Source organism: Rhinolophus sinicus, linkage group LG03, assembly GCF_036562045.2.
Source record: "Rhinolophus sinicus isolate RSC01 linkage group LG03, ASM3656204v1, whole genome shotgun sequence".
NCBI lineage: Eukaryota > Metazoa > Chordata > Mammalia > Chiroptera > Rhinolophidae > Rhinolophus > Rhinolophus sinicus.
The window spans coordinates 151,006,577-151,023,894 of NC_133753.1; the positions used below are offsets into that span (position 1 = coordinate 151,006,577).

General features: G+C 37.7%; 1 protein-coding gene across 2 annotated transcripts in view; it reads right to left on the minus strand.

Annotated features, from left to right (window-relative positions):
* The window catches only part of IQGAP2 (IQ motif containing GTPase activating protein 2), a 267,396-nt gene that overhangs the window by 216,365 nt on the left and 33,713 nt on the right, over positions 1-17,318 (minus strand). For both annotated transcript variants that reach the window (XM_074328812.1, XM_019728145.2), the window contains exon 2: positions 5,957-6,056. In XM_074328812.1, the coding sequence (XP_074184913.1) occupies positions 5,957-6,021 (65 nt within the window). In that variant the 5' untranslated portion in view covers positions 6,022-6,056. The remainder of the gene's footprint in view (positions 1-5,956; positions 6,057-17,318) is intronic.

A 17,318-nucleotide genomic window follows, 5' to 3' on the forward strand; every position in this document is an offset into this window, starting at 1 on the left:
AAACCTTCATAATCACCCACAGTTCAGATTATGGTTCATTCTTGGTGTTAGACATTTTACGGGTTTGGACAAATGTATAAAAACATTTATCTATCATTGTGGTATCACACAAAGTATTTTTACTGCCCTAAAAACACCTCTGTACTCCACCTGTTCATCTTCCTTCCCCCAACCACTGATATTTTTACTGTCTCTATAGGTTTGCCTCTTTCCAGATGTCATATAGCTGGAATAATAAGCATGTAGCCTTTACAAAATGGCATTCTTTCATTTCATAATATGCCTATAAGTTTCCTCCATGTCTCTTCTTCTTACATAACTTTATAGCTCATTTCATTTTTAGCACTGAATAGTGTTCCACTCTCCGGATATACTAGGGTTTATTTATCCATTCTCTTACAGATGGAGCTTCAGAGTTTTGGTTGCTTCTGAGTTTTGGCTATTATGAAAACGCTTGTATAAACATCCATGTGCACCTTCTTATGCGAACATAAGCCTTTACCCTATTGGGTAAATAGAAGAAGAACAAATGCTGGATCATATGATAAGAGTATGTCCAGTTTTGTAAGGAATTGTGAAACTGTCTTCCAAAGACTGTACTATTTTGCATTTCCATGAGCAATGAATGAGAGTTCTTGTTGCTCCACATCCTTGACAACATTTGGTATTGTCAGTGTTCCAGATTTTGGCCATTCTTATAGGTGTTTAGTGATATCTCACTGTTGTTTTATTTTGCATTTTCCTGATGACAAATGCTGTGGAGCACTTTTTCCTACGTTTATTTGCTATCTGTATGTCTTCTTTGGTGAGGTATCTGTTAAGATCAGGTTGTTTTCTTATTATTGAGTCTTAAGCATTCTTTATATATTTTGGATAATAGTCCGTTATCAGGTTATCTTTTGCAAGTATTTTCTCCCAGTCTGTGGCTTGTTTCTCATTCTCTTGATACTCTCCTTTGCAGGACAGAAATTTTTAATTTCAATGAAGCCCAACTTATTGATTCTCTTTCATGGTTCATGTCATTGGTACTATATCTTAAAAGCCATTGGCATACTCAAGTTCATCTAGGTTTTCTCCTCTGTTATCTTTTAGGAGTCTTATAGTTTTGCATTTTACATGTAGATCTGATCTATTGGAGTTAATTTTTGTGAAGAGTATAAGGTCTTTTTCTTGAGTTTTTTTTTTGTTTTTGTTTTTTGCATGTGGATGTCCAGTGATTCCAGCACCATTTGTTGTAAAGACCACCTTCGCTCCATTGTATTGCTTTGCTCCTTTTGTCAAAGATCAACTGACTATATTTATAAGAGTCTATTTATGGGCTCTCTATTTTGTTTCATTGATCTATTACATTTGTCTATTCTTTCACCAATGCCACACTGTTTGATTACTGTAACTTTACTAAGTTTGATGTCAGATGAAGTCAGTCCTCCAACTTAGTTCTCCTTCAGTATTGTATTGGCTATCCTGGGTCTTGTGTTTCTCCATATAAACTTTCAAATCAAGTTGTCAAGATCCACAAAACAATTTGCTGGGATTTTCATTGGGATTGCATTGAGTCTATAGATCAAGCTGGGAAGAATCGACATTTTAACAATATTGAGTCTTCCTATCCATGAATAAGGATTATCTCTCTATTTTTTAGTTCTTTGATTCAGTTTATCAGTTTTCCTTATGTAGCTCTTATACATATTTTGTTAAATGTATACCTAAGTATTTCATTTTTTGAGTGCTAATATAAATGGTACTGTGTTTTAAATTTCAAATTCCAATTGTTCATTGCTTGTATATAGGAAAGTACTTGATTTTTGCATATTAACTTTGATTTCTGCAAGCTTCCTATAATTGCTTATTAGTTCCAGGAGGTTTTTTTTTTCTTTCAGGTTTTCTATATAGGCAATATGTCATCTGAGAACAAAAAGTTATATATATATCTTCCTTTCCAATCTGTGTACCTTTTATTTTTGTCTTAGTGTATTAGCTAGAACCTCCAGTACAATGTTGAGATGGAATGGTGACAGGGGACATCTTTGCCTTGTACCTGATCTAAGTGGGAAAGTTTTGAGCTTCTCACCATTAAGTCAGATATCAGCTGTAGAACTTTTGTTGATAGTTTTTCTCAAGTTGAGGATGTTCCTTCTATTCCTAGTTTACTATGAATTTTTGTCATCAATAGGTGTTGGACTCTATCAAATGCTTTTATTGCACCTATTGATATAGTCATGTGATTTTTATTATTTAGCCTGTTGATGTGATGGATCACATTAATTGATTTTCAAATGTTAAACTAGCTTGCATACTTGGGATAAATTCCACTTGGTTGTGATTTAATCTTTTTATACATTATTGGATTTGATTTGTTAATGTCATTTTTTTATAGCTGAACATTTTATTGTATGAATATACCACACTTTTTTTTTCCATTCATCAGAAGATAGGCATTTGAATTGTTTCCACTTTTTGCTCTTATGAATAAAAGCTTCAATGAACTTTTGTGTGCAGGTTTTTGTATGAACATAGGTTTCCAATTGTCTTGGGTATATACTTGGTGATGGAATTGCTGGATCATATGGTAATTCTGTACTCAAGTTTTTGAGGAGCTGCCAGACTGTTTTACAATGTAGCTGCACCATTTTATAATCCAACCAGCAATGTATAAGAATTCCAATTTTTGTACATCTATGCAGTCTTTATCATAACCATCCTAGTATGAAGTGGTATCTCAGTAAGGTTTTAACTTGCATTTCCCCAATGACTGATGTTAAGCATCGTGTCCTGTTCTTACTGTTCATTTGTACATCTTATTTGGAGAAATGTCTATTCAGAACTTTTGACCATTTTAAAATTAGGCTATTTACTTTTTATGCTGAGTTGTAAGAGTCTTTATATATTCTGGATACAAGTCTCTATTAGATATATGATTTGCAAATATTTTCTCCCATACTATGAAATGCCTTTTCACTTTCTTGATGGTATTCATTGAATCAAAAAAAAGTTTAATTTTTATGATGTCTAATTTATCTATTTCTCTCTTTTGTTAGTTCTTTTGATGCCAAGTCTCAGAAACCATTGCCTAACTCAAGGTCACAAATATTTGCTCATATGTTTTCTTCTAAGAAATTTATATTTATAGCTGTAGTTCTCACATTTACAGTGATCCATTTTAAGATAATTTCTGTATATGGCATGAGGTAGGAATGCAAATACATTTTTATGCATGTGTATATACAGTTGCGTCAGCACCATTTGTTGAAAAGACATTTTTCCCCACTGAATTATCCTGAAAGATTAATTTTTGAGTTAAACTTAGCTTGCATTCCTGAAATAAATCCCACTTAATGGAGTATAATCCTTTTCGTATGTTACTGGACTTGGTTTGCTAGAGTTTGGTTGAGGATTTTTGTATCTATACAGGATATTGATCTACAGTTTTCTTGAGGTGTCTTTGTCTGGTTTTGGTATTATAGTAATACTGGTCTCAATAGAATGAGTTGGAAAGTGTGCCTCCTCTTATTTTTTTTGGAACAGTGGCAACTTTTTTGATTACTAACTCAATCTTTTTACTTGTTGTAAGTCTATTTAGGTTTTTTATTTCTGCTTGAGTCAGTTTTGGTAGTTTGTGTCTTCCTAGGAATGTGTTCATTTTATCTAGGTTTTCTAATTTGTTGGCAAATAATTGTTCATAGTATTTCCTCATCATGCTTTTTATTTCTATAATGTTAGTAGTGATATCCCCTTTGGATGAAGAATGTTTTAAATGGCCTGATATTAATTTCAGAATCTTGAAATCAACAAAACCAAAGTTAAAGACATACTGGACTACTACAATTCAAAATTTGTAATACAACGTAGAAACCCTTCTAGGTCTCACTTCTGGGAAGAAAGAAAAGAGGCACAACAAAGAACCAACACATTTCTAGTTAAAACGCACCTAAGTCAGTTAATTGAAATAAGAAACAAGAAACAGTTCCTGGCTAAACTTACACACTGTAAGTACATGATTTAGTACAAACTCAATATTCTAAGCTAACTATACACACATGCGTACACTGTAATAAACCCAGTATGACAAATTACAAAGGCACTGACATTGTTTCTGTATACTATGCTTTCTAAAATCATAGCACACATATTAATATATCTATCAATAGCCACACAATTTTTCATATTCCATGACCAAAACCCATCTTTCCTGTGAGTCACAAAAAGTGTTCATATCTTAATAAAGAATTCATAAATACATATAACGTCAAATCTCTCCTTGTAAAACAAATTGCTGTCATCTTAGAGGAAAAACTGTATATGTTATAGTCTTTTCTTTCACTGAAACTATTCCTAAGGACATTTTCTTCAAAAAACCTGGGCTACTTGTTACCTTGACTTTTCTAAAACAAAATGCCAGAATTTTGAAAACACTAAAGACGATGGCAAGCGTTCAAGCTATATTGGTACCACTTTGATACATTCATGAGTAAACCAAGCTTACGTTATCACCATCCTCCTGACTGGCACTGTAGTTTACAGAATACTTACACCTTAGTGATTTTAGCTGATTTTTAGGGGAAAAAAATCCAGGAAGTAAGTAGGGCAGGTGATGATAACATCTGTATCATCCCATTACACAGAAGACAAAACTGAAGTTCCCATAGAGTAACCTGCCCAAGGTCACGCAGCACATAAGTGGTAGAGCTGGGATCAGGAAATGCAGTCTGCTGACTCCCAATCACACATCTTCTCTGTGTGACACTGTTCCCCACTTACAAACAACAGGATGCAAAAACTTAGAATGCAAAGTGTGTGTCAGAAATTTCCACTCTTACACTTTTTCATTGAAAGCATGTTGATGTTGAATGTCGATGAATCACTCTCCTTGTCTAACTCTTTTTGCCACAACTTGACTAAAAGCATGTTTTTAATAATCTTAGACTGATAGTGAGTCTTCAGTGACCTACAACCTGACTGTAGACTTCATAGACATGTTAAGTAACTTCTAAAACTTAATCGCTAGAGCTTAGAGTTACAAGACTGCTAAAATACGAAACAACCCTGGGAAATGCCCTTTTAAGCAATTTTGAGGCCAAATTAGCACATGTGTCACTGAATGTTCTACACAACATTGATTAAAAACCTCATTCTGCTAGCTCTGTAGACAGCTATTTATTAGTGATCAGAGATAATTACCATCAACGACCATTAACTAAATGTTTATTTTTTCTATAGATAAAAGAGCTGGAACATATCATCTGCCTGTAGAACAACACTGTTGCTCCATCACAGCACAAAGCACTAATTAGAACCTCACTCATGCATATGGCTGCTGCAGTATTCAACCAGCAAAGGACAAAGTTCTTTGCATTCCTCTGACACAGAAGCCTGAGTGCAAAAACCTTCTTTATCTTCACTTTCTCTTTGGAGGAACCCAACATTTACTTACAATCTAAAAGGTCTAAGAGTCAATGTGACTTTAGAGACAATATATCCTAAGTGGTCACACACCCATCGGTTAAAAGGGAGATTGCTGTCATAAACCTATCCTCTAGCTTAGTGACCAATGGACTTCAGTCCAAAATGCTGTTGTCCTACTGGGCATTTACAATCATTGCTGTGGGGGTGGGGGAAAGATCTTAGGAAGCTTGAGGGGAAAAGGAAGTTGATTTACGTCTCTGCTTCTCCTTCACATCCAAGCCAGTGAGATGAGAAATTTTAAAGAATCCGCAATTTGCCCTAAGATTTCCTGGGAGGCTCTGAGGAAGAAAGAGGAACGGTTGCCTCCCGAGTGCCTTGATGTTGGTTGTAGTAGCAACTTTTTCTCAAGTCTGTCTGATCATTTACAAAAAACAGGGGGATCTTCTCCCATTACCCTGCTACCAACAAGACTGCCAATGACTTATTAAAAACACACCGTCCCAAAGCTTATCTCCAAGAGAAGCTATGCAAATAGACTAAATCTGGATCTCACCTTTTGGCTTCCTCTAGGTGGCACAAATATTCATAAGCGATGTTCTGCCGCCGCCTCTCATCCATCTCCTCTGCAGAGAGCCTTTCATCATCCACAATCGCTAGAAATAGAGAATAAGATCATGTTACTTGTAAGGGCAGTATTCATCAAATAAAGACCTAATGCAATCAACTAGAAAAAACTCACATACAGTTCAACATTGAACACTGAGACACAGAAGCACCAAGCATAGAGATTTGCCTTTGAATTTTATAATATTACATTATTTCTAGCAAAAAAAAAAGCTAAAGTATGGGTTGAAATTACTAAAGAATAGAATGAGAATAGCAATCAGATTTCATAAACATGATGCCAAATGAGTTAGACAGCCTCAAATCAATTACAGCATGGTCTATTCGCAACCACTTTCCTTAACAAGCTTATGGAATTGGTCCAGCAGCTCAGCTTGGACCATCCTGGAAATTCTTGGTTGAACAAAGAATCTACAAGGACCTGTGTTTTCCCACTCCTAAAGAAAATTAAGGCTTCTCATCTAACCCAAATTCTGTTCTACAGATGCCAAAGCCTCTAAAATTTCTCCCTCACTCATTTCTTGGCCTTTATGAGACTAATCTTCCTAATCAACACGTTTCCAAAAGAAAAAAGCAGTAGAGAGAGCAAGTGAACAGAATTTTCAAGTCCACACTCCAACACAAGCCCAGTTTATAAACATCCATGCTGCAACTTTGCTTTTCTGTAGAGAACACACCCTCCCATTTCCTGCCTGCACTTCCTTAGGCCACAGTCTCAACAGCACCCAACAGCAATCAACTGTCGCATCAGCTAACTCTCAGCTGTCTATTTACATGACAACACTTTCTCATAAGAAGAACCCATTTTCTGTCTACAATCCTGAACTTTAACTCTGATGGCTGTAAAATGAATTCGGTTTCTAGTTTATTAGATTACTCAATTAATGAAGACAATGTACGTGTATAGCAGAGACATGGTCGCATGGGGAGGAATGTCGATGTTTGCTTTCTTGTTCCCCAGCTGCTAGCTCCACTCACTCATTTTCATGAACGGGACCCTTGGTCCCCTGCAGAAGAGATAAGGATGTGCAGGTCACCCCTCCATCCCTAAGGAAGACCAATTCCACACCCTACTGATGAGAAGTCCAAAGTACCATATTGGTAGTCAAAAGGAATTAAGATCAAAACTCCTACTGGAGCAAGTACAATGCTCAACACTTAAGATCTAAAAATAATACCAAACCCTCCAAGAACTCAAAAGAAAGGGGAAATCAACTTTACATCAATATAAAATATGGCAGAATACTGTAGTATATAAATGTGTACTAGATGCTTATTTATTGAGCACTTACTTTGTCTCAAGGCCTCAGACAAAGTGTTGTCTATGCAGCTTCTCATTTAAGTCTCATGATTCTATGAAACATGTAATCCCACGTTACAGCTGAGCAAACAGGCTGAGAGGTCATTGCCCAGTGAAGAGCAAAAACATTAAGGCTAGAAATATTCGGATTGGATGGAGAAAACAAGAACAGTACGAGTAAGTAAGCACATTGGAAAAAGCCTCTGCTCGCGAATGGGGAGGAAAAGGAACCAACAGGAGAGAGAGGTGAGATATGGAAGAGCACCAGCACAGGCTGGTATATAACAAAAGCAGGGCCAACAGAGCAGGAGTTTCCACACATATCACCATCCTTCTTCCCATCCCTACCACTTCCATTTTCCATTCCTTAAAACAGGCAGACCTCATTCCAGACCAATGATACCAATAAGATTCAAAAAATATGTGTATTTGTCAAATGCATCTTCTTTTCCTTAATTAACTGGATCTGATTTAATTTTAGAAGAGAGCTCTCGGGTTAAGGAAAAGTACGAAAGCTCTCAAGCAACCCTCCTCTGCCTTTCCACTGTAAGATTCCAGGACTTCAACATCTCTCCCCTGGATCAAGTAACGTCCCAGCCACACCCCCTCCGCTACCCATTCTCCTCAAGGCCACCAGAAGCATCTTTCTTTCTTTCTTTTTTTTTTTTGTTGAGAGGACGCACTCCAACCAACTGAGCCATCTGGGAGCTCAGCGGCAGCTCAGCTCAAGGTGCTGTGATCAATCTTAGTTGCAGGGGGCGGAGCCCACCATCCCTTGCGGGACTCGAGGGGTTGAACCGGCAACCTTGTGGTTGAAAGCCCTCTGGCCCATGTGGGAATCGAACCGGCAGCCTTCGGAGTTAGGGGCACGGAGCTCTAACCACCTGAGCCACCGGGCCGGCCCCCAGAAGCATCTTTCTATGTAGGACTATGTAGTCCTACTGATGCTATTCTCCTTCTCAACACCTTCAGTGGGTCCCCCTTTCCTACAGAGCAAAGTTGTAGAACACATTCCCTCCCCTCCCCTACACGAAGTTACATTTTAGCCACCCCCTCCAGGCAGCGCCATGTTCCATGGACACACCACAACCTTTTGGGTTCCAGTGTATCTGCTCTCCACCTTCTTTCTGCCTGGGAAGCCACCTTCTGTGTGTGACATCTTTGACGTCTTCTCAGGCAAAATTCTGTGGATGTACAAGTCAGCATCCATCTACTCTCCTCAGCACTTTGGTTCATGTTTCTTACATCACTCATCACAGAAGTCCCCACTGTAACTTGGCCATGTCTCCCGCTCCAAAGTGGGGATTCCTTAGAGAGAAAGGAGGACTTTTTGATTCATCTTTTCATCTCCCTCACGTATATCATGGTTCCTTGCACATAAACAGCACTCAAATATTTACTGAAAAATTGCATTCCAGAGAATCCTTGCTAAGTGAGTTAACCATCACCCCGTAATGAGTATACTTTGTAAATTATGATTTTCTCATCCTGGGTTTTCTCAGAAGCTACGTGGCATGCCCACATATCATCACCTAATCCTCCATCTCCACTGTTCCTAAGAGTTAATCCCCAGGACACCTCATGACTTCCAAGACTTCCAACTTCTCATTTAAATGTCAGTCTAAAGTCTGTCTCCCATTTTAAACAGACATTTTCATTTTATAGTATCTCTGACACATCAGAATTTGGAAACAACACAAAACTCTTAGTGGGAGTCCACGTGCTCAGTCTACCTCCCCAACATTAAATGTGAGCAAGAGGAGGCACTCTCCCTGCCACCTGCCTTCTTGGCTGCTGCTTCCTTCCAGCCTCAACTGACCCATCTGGGAGGAGGCAGAAGCCCCAGCAGCATATGCTCTCTAAGGCTCTGCCCCTCAACTGCAATATTCCATTAACCATACAAGATTCTACCAGCCCAGGAGAGAGCTGATGGGGGCCCTCAGAGTGATACCACCCTGTCCAACCAGAAGATTCGATTTAATGTTTGAATTAAAACACCCACAAAGCTTTAAATCACAATTACAACACACTAGCCACAGCTGATGGATTTCACTCAAGGGCTGCTTCCTTCCCGAAGTCTTCCCTGATTTTCCCTGCTCAAAATACCCTCTCTCCTGCTACCTCCTATATTGCCTTATTTAATAAATAGTTAGCTCCTAGGAGACATATTTGTGTTCTCCTGTGTCCAGCACAGGCTACATGCTCCATAAAAACATCTGATGAACAAATAATCTCTTACTAGGAATGACTAATAAAAGGCCTCTAGAAATATCTACGTGGGTAAGTTTTATTTGCCTATTTACACTGAATATAATAAGGGTGTGGTCACTGATATTGATGGAGCACATATAGTACCATTCTACTGACTTCACTCAACTAATGTTCAACTCATAGACTCTGTGGGCCAGGCATGAGTGCTAGCACCACGGATAGGGCAGTGAACCAAATAAACACACAAACAAACAAATAAAACCATTTGCCCTCATGGGGCTTCCTTTTACATACCCCTTCCTTCCCTTCTGACCTGGTCCCTTGGACCACATACCTGGCCCACTGCCCTCCAAACCATACATACTGCAAGCTAACCTTCCTTCATTCGTGACCTATTGTCAAATTGGAGGCCAACGTTACGAATTTGAGAAAGTCTTAATCACAGCAAAAGCAGATCCTTCTGGGCCATAGAGGTTGCCTGCAAATATTTTTGCATTACTCAACAGTTACTAAGTAACAACTTCAGATAAGAGCCACTGGCATGGGTTATAACCCTGCCATTTAAAGAGCCATCACGGAGTTGATAAAAGAATTCACTTACACATGACCTTACTGTCTATAAAGCACTTTTCCATGTTATTGTGTGGTTCTCATAATCACTCTGAGAGATAGACATTATCTCCTTCTTACGAATGACGACACCCTGGTTGTGCAAGTGAAAGGGGATCCGCCTGTGGGGATTCGCTGTGTCGACAGCAGAGCCAGGGCTGGATCGGAGGTCCTTCAGCACTGCAGCCCCTGCTCTTTGCCCGGTGCCACGCTGCTGCCAAATCTGAGGGCACTCGTCACGGCCAAACCCAATGGTAGGTCATTTACATGCCTTCAGAACTGCTTTTATTTTAGAGTAACTTGATTAGCTGCAATTTCCTCTAAAGTTCACCTTTATTGGCTGCTTTGAACCCTAAGAAATATGAGGACATTGTGAAGAACACAACTTCCTGAAGTATTAGCAACTCACAAAATGCCATTTGTCACGTTGGCGAACATTGGCTAAAAGATGATAGTTTAAAGCAGTAACATTCTATGGAAATCACAAATATAGGGATTATGCAGAGGTTTAAGGAGCAGAATGTGAGTGAGTTGGAAGGTACTGAAATAGAACTATAAGTTCAAGATGGAAGGAACATGAAGGAGTCCATTTCCCAAAGAACACCCACAAAGTCCAGTGCAAAAATAGTCCAAGACCTACTTCATTCATTAAGGAGTTGGCATGGTCACTTGTCAATTTCAGCTACTCTACTGATTCCCTTCACACACAGAAACACGAAGGCCACCATACCCTTTGTATTAAAATTCATTTGTTCGTTCAACGAATATTTGAGTGGCTGCTTTGTACTACTCTATTCAAGGGATTGGACACAAAGTGACAAGTAGGACACACAAGGTCCCTCATGAACTTTTTATTATAAACAATTGAAAGTTTGGCATAATTATGATGCTTAGGTAGGTGAGGCTATACTAAAAGGAGGGTCGCAAGAATCACAAAAAACCAGGGTTGGGAATCTTTGTTTCATAAAACAGAATTATTTAAGGCATATCCCTATAAGGAAAAGCAGATTAGGAATATAATATGAATCATCAATTCATGGAAATATGTCACAAATTAGCATTTTATGTACACATGGTTATTTTGTGGGACTCTAAATTTCTGTAAAAACATGAATATTCTTTCATATGTAATTCAATTCAAACATGTATTGACTGTACCATTTTTTAAGAGTTGGGACCAGCTTTCACCTGGAAGAGAATATCTAAATGCTATCTCCCCACTCTCAGAACTTAAAGGACAATTACCAGAGATACATACCCCAGGAAGGCACTAGAAGGAAGATAATCGATTCCAAGACCCTAAAACTGGGGCAGGGGACAGGGTTGGGATATAAAGATGAGAGAACCCAAGTCCAATATTTTCAGTAAGTAACACTTAGTAAACTTGACCCGTGATATATTCTGGCTTCACATCAGCCTCCCTAAGCATTTCACAGCTACTTAATCTTAAGCTTTAAAAGACCACATGATCAAACTTCCCCAAACTGAATTTTCTTTTGAAAAATACGCAAACCTAAAGTTGCAGTTGTTAGTAACCTGACACATTTTCACAGGCATTGTAAAGAATCTGAAACAATAAGAGATTGCTCCTCCACGTGTTAAAAACATGGGAGCTTTCATCCAGTCACCAAAATTATGAGACACTCAGTGCAGGGGCTCACGTCTCATCCATCTCTATACCTTTAGTATATGCCAGATAAACAGTAGATGCTCAGTACAGGCTGCTGAATGGTGTGGTCAGCGTCGTGCTTGAAAGACAGAGATGCTGGGTCCTTCACACGTTTAGTCCTACCAAGTCCAATGCCCTAATGGCCACACAGCCATACCATCCAGATCCAAAGGCAAGGTGAACTTTATTTAAACAGCCTGTCCTCCACACCTTTCCTGAACCTCTCCCCCACCACACATTTCTAAGAACTCTCCAGAGTTATAAAGCAACACACAACTTCAGAGGAGATTCAGCTTAGAACTGGCTGTAAGGGACTGTGGCTATTTCCTTTAGACAAAGTTCAGCACGAGAAGGAGAATTTCCTAGGTGGGGAAAGCAGGTAACCGACTGAAACGACATAGTTTCCTAACAAGAGTTAGCGTCCCTGATTGGCTAACCAATCTTATTTTTCCACTGAATTCACTAAACCTCAGAATAATTAAGAAGTTTGTTTGTCATAATTATTCAGGAAAATGCGGAAATACTTCAGGTTTTGTGAAAACAGTTCATCCTTTTCTGCAAATATCCTTTAAATGTATATGGCATTATGATCTACCTATAAAAGAGAGTTCTATCCCACTTTCAGACAAAAAGATCCCAAACTCCCCTCACCCCGCCAAGAATGTGATGATACTTGAGCACCTAAAATGCCATCTGTTTCTACTAAGCCTGGTAGAAAATTCAGGACACCTTTTCAGAACAGGATCTCATTGCTAAATCAAATTTAAACTGCAAATTTAAACAAGAATATCTAATACATATTATGTGAAAAATATATAGAATAAATATATATCTAAATATTTTCTGGAAATTCAAAGCAAACCATAAGATGTAAAGGCCCATATATATAAGTGGACGAGCCTGCACACTGGAATAGGAGGGAGGGGTCTATGCAGCACTTTGTTTAATTTAGGAGAAGAATTAAAGGCAATGATTCCTAGATTTGGGATTTCTTAGACAATTACAATTTCAGAAAACATTTCAGGGATAAAATTCATCTCTTTTGTCATCAAGTAGGCATAGGAAAATTCCATTTGGTCACTACGCACACCAGACGGACACTTCAGTAAGGAAGAATGGAGTATCAAGTTTCCAAGGCCAGTTTTAAAAATTTAACTCCAACAGTTAAAATACAGAAGGTAATTGTAAAACCTTTAGTTTGGATGAGCTTCTACTATTTTTAAAAGAAGGGAAAGGAATTCAACTCATCTCTATGTGGGTATGACCTTGTGCTTAAGATGGTCAGCGCAAAATGCTTCCACTTATTTAGAACGAGTGTTTTTAAAAATGATTCTCCCTGTTCTCTATAGCAAATATTTTAAGGACACAGATGTTTACCTAAACTTTAATACCCCATGGAATGATGATCCTTTACAACTGTTAAACAGACTTAGCAGGTCTGTTTAAACGACGGTCTCTTGGGCTGTTCTCAAGGAGTCACAAGGCACTGCTAACACTGTCCATATCTTCTCTAAAAGTACCCCAGACAACCCAGAATATCAGGGGATATTTCTACAAAGCTGAGAGCCATTAAAGACAATAGAATAGTTGAGTGTTGGCCTAATTTTTTCTTGACTACTAGGAGAAAAAAAATCCCAATAAATCATAAATAGTTCAAAGTTAAGTGCAAGAAAACAAAATAACATCTTGGTTATGTGTAGGCCTTTTTAAAATGTATGTTTCATGCACTTATGTCACATTTCTCTAATCAATGCAAACTACTTGTCCGCATGAAACATAGCAGACAGAAGGGATTTACACTGAAGCACTTACTATATGCCAGATATTTTACATACAGTATCTCTTCCTCCCTGCAACCTCTTTAAGATAGGAATTTGAGTCTCCACTTTTCTGATGGGAAACAATCTCAGAATTTAGCTAATTCAGGTTTAGGTACCATATTTTGCCGTGTATAATGAGCTCAAGTGTATAACGGTGTACATATAATGCATACCCACGTTTTTGACTCGAACTTTCAGGGGAATATAAAATCTTTTGTTTTAATTTTTTAATTGAGATTTTTATTTGCTTACATTTAGGTACTTGTTTTTTGTATTATAAAGGAATTTTAGCATTTATTTTTTTAACATATTATAGTACAAGAAAGTTTAAGTAACAAATAATTACAAAACACAAGAACAGATACAAGATACAAGAAGTTTTACGTACCGGTAACAAATTTATGCTATTTACGCATCATAGAAGGCCAAGAACTCTTCGCCATTGCAAGTTCCTCGAAAGTTCAACAAAACCGATTATCGTATTCCAGGGTATTATTTTGCATACGGATATCGTTATTGATCTCTAGAGTTACACTTTTAACTCATAAGCATGAATAAAAGAACTAAAAACATTTATATAGATACGGAATTAGTACTGCACATACATCCTTATTTTTCCCTCACAAATTTGGGCCAAAAAAGTGTGCATTACGTACAGCAAAATATGGCAATTCTAAGATCTCAAGAGAGTTAAATGGCAGAGTGGGGACTAGAAACAACTCTGATTTCAAGGTTCTGATATTTCTACTCTACTGAAGTCCCCTCGCCCACACTGGATGTAAATGTTTGATGACCATCCCAGCAGCCATCAGGTTCTTCTGAGGGTGCCATTACTGATATCTCACTAATCAGCAGATAGATTTGTGACTTTATTTTACCTGCTGGAAACCATATAGATTAATGTTACTCTTTTGAGGAAGTATAGAAAGTAAAATTATAGGCTTATTTCTCAGAGACACAGAAATCTTAAATGTAGTCCAACAAAGGAAAAAATATTATATTTATAAAATTCAGTATTGCCGAGTTAGACTATATCAGGAACACAAGGATTGTAACTAGATCAAAATAAAAAACTATATGATGCTACTTACATGGTACATCATAAGCAAAGTCATATGATCAATAAATGCTGAGAACATATTTGAGAAAATTAACATTTTTTTATCTGAGGTACTCTCCTCTTTCCCCCTGCCAAAGGTAAATTTCTGCCTAAACTGACAAATATACCTGATAAAAAAGGGGGTTTGGCTGAATGGAAGGAGCACTGGCTTTGGGGTTAAATGTGCCTGTTAATAATGTCACAGTCAAGGATGAATTAATTAGACACTCCATTTCCTCATTTATAAAATGGGAATAACGCTACCTACTCCAGGAAGCTATTGTATGAGTTTCTTTCAAAACCATATATATATATATTTAAGTTATTTAATAGTTATATTATGATACAGTCAATTATTAAGTTATAAAATATAAAATTTATAAAGGGTGGTCAGATTGGTTCGTTGGTTGGAGCATGAGCTCTTAGCAACAGGGTTGCCGGTTCGATTCCAACATGGGTCAGTGAGCTGCACCCTGCACAACTAGATTGAAGACAACAAGCTGCCGCTGAGCTTCTAGAGGGATGGCTGGATGGCTCAGTTGGGATGGCTCAGTTGGTTAGAGCGTGAGTTCTCAACAATAAGGTTGCCGGTTCAATTCCCACATGGGATGGTGGGCTGCGCCCCCTGCAACTAAGATTGGAAATGGAGACTGGACTTGGAGCTGGGCTGCACCCTCCACAATTAGATTGGGGGACAATGACTTGGAGCTGATGGGCCCTGGAAGAATACACTGTTCCCCAATAAAAAAAATAAAATAGAATTTAAAAAATAGATATATAATAAACAGAAAATCAGCTAATATTCATTATACTCGATTTTAGTGGCTTTAGCACCTATTTCCCATATAACCTATAAACTGAATGTGTTTCAAGTTAAATAAATTTTAAAAAAGCACAGCTTTAATTCCACAAACATATACATATATTGATTATATATATATATATATATATATATATATATATATATATTTAATTATAATGATTATATAAGGTTATGTTATTATATGCAGTGTAATTGGGGGGAGGGGAATCTAAAAGGAAATACCAAAATGTTAAAGCATTTATTTGTTTCCAAAAGGAGGGCTCTGGAGTTTTTCCCTCAACTTTTTTGATTTTTACACATTTTCCAAATACTCTATACCATGGAATATGTAGGAAGAAAAGATTAAATTTGTTTTGATGTTCAGTTACAGAAAAATATTTTATTTTATTTTTCTGTAACGGAACATTTATATATATATTAGAGAGAGAGAGAGAGAGAGAGAGAGAGAGAGAGAGAGGAATAAGCCTTAATGCCATGTCCATTGCAAAATGCCTTTCATGCACTTAATTGATCCAGCTGAACTTCTAAGAAAAGGATCAGTCATTCAAGATTTATGATGACTATTTAGTCAGTTTTACTGTGTAAAAAGAAAAAAATCAGAGAAGTTCAAAGACAGCAAAGAGGAAGAAGATTAATGCCATGATGTGTTAGAAGGCCTCAACGGCATACATAGCTTGCGTGTGATATGCTAATGAAAGAAAACAGGTAGGGGAAGACTTAAGTGGAATAAATGCAAGGAACCTAAACTGGAAAAAGAACAGAAAGTCTCAACAAGCTTATGTGACATGAAACCTTACAAGTCTGAATTAGAGAGAAGAAAGGAAAACACGGTGACGCTTTGCAAGGGCAGACTTTGGCAACAGAATGAACAGGATGAAGAAGAGCATGGTACGGGGGAAGAAAAAGGAAGCCAGCGAATAGCAGCCAACTCATTTTGTGATTTCAGATGGTGGAGGTGGAAACTGCACATGGCTCCGCACCAGAAAGTCACCCCAATATGCCAATTTCCATAAAGACAAGTTTGCATAAAAAGAAGAAAAAACATGGAACATCCCACTATTCTAGAAATATACTAAGGAGCTGACTTTAAATCTAAACTTATATTTAGAAGAGAAGTTTAACTAATATAATAGATTCCATTAGAAGGCTCTGAGGCAGAACAGAAGGATACTATTAATGCAAGCATATGCTGTTTGTTAGTGAGTGTGAATTTACACATGATTCAGGACAGTCAATTTTTAAAATATGCCAAAAACTCAGCTTTCCAATGGATCATGCTATGCAAATGGAGATATGCTGACAATACAGTTGTGGATCAAGAATACATTTCAACTTGATTTTGGAGTAAAGCAGTTTAGGCTAGTTCTCAGGAGCAAAAAAGCTTCTCTGGTTTTAAGCAGGGCAGGCATCAGCTCACACGTTGAGGGTTTGCGCGAGTCGGGACTTGTGAGCAATCATAAAACACTACACATGGTGCCAACATCAAACAGCAGGACTCAAACCAAATATGCCAGACTCTTCAGTTTCATAGAAGTCATATACATTTATAAAGTGCTACCATATACATTTTCTTATGACTATAAGAGCCCCCATCAGACAGATGGACAAGTATTATTACTGCCACTTGACTAGGACTAAAATGGGGTAGGTGCTTTGCTCAAGGTCCCAGAACTGCACGTAGATTACAGGGCTGGTTTGTATTTAAAACCGACTCTTGGCTTTTGTTTAGTTTTACTGAACTTTTGTAGATACCCTATTAT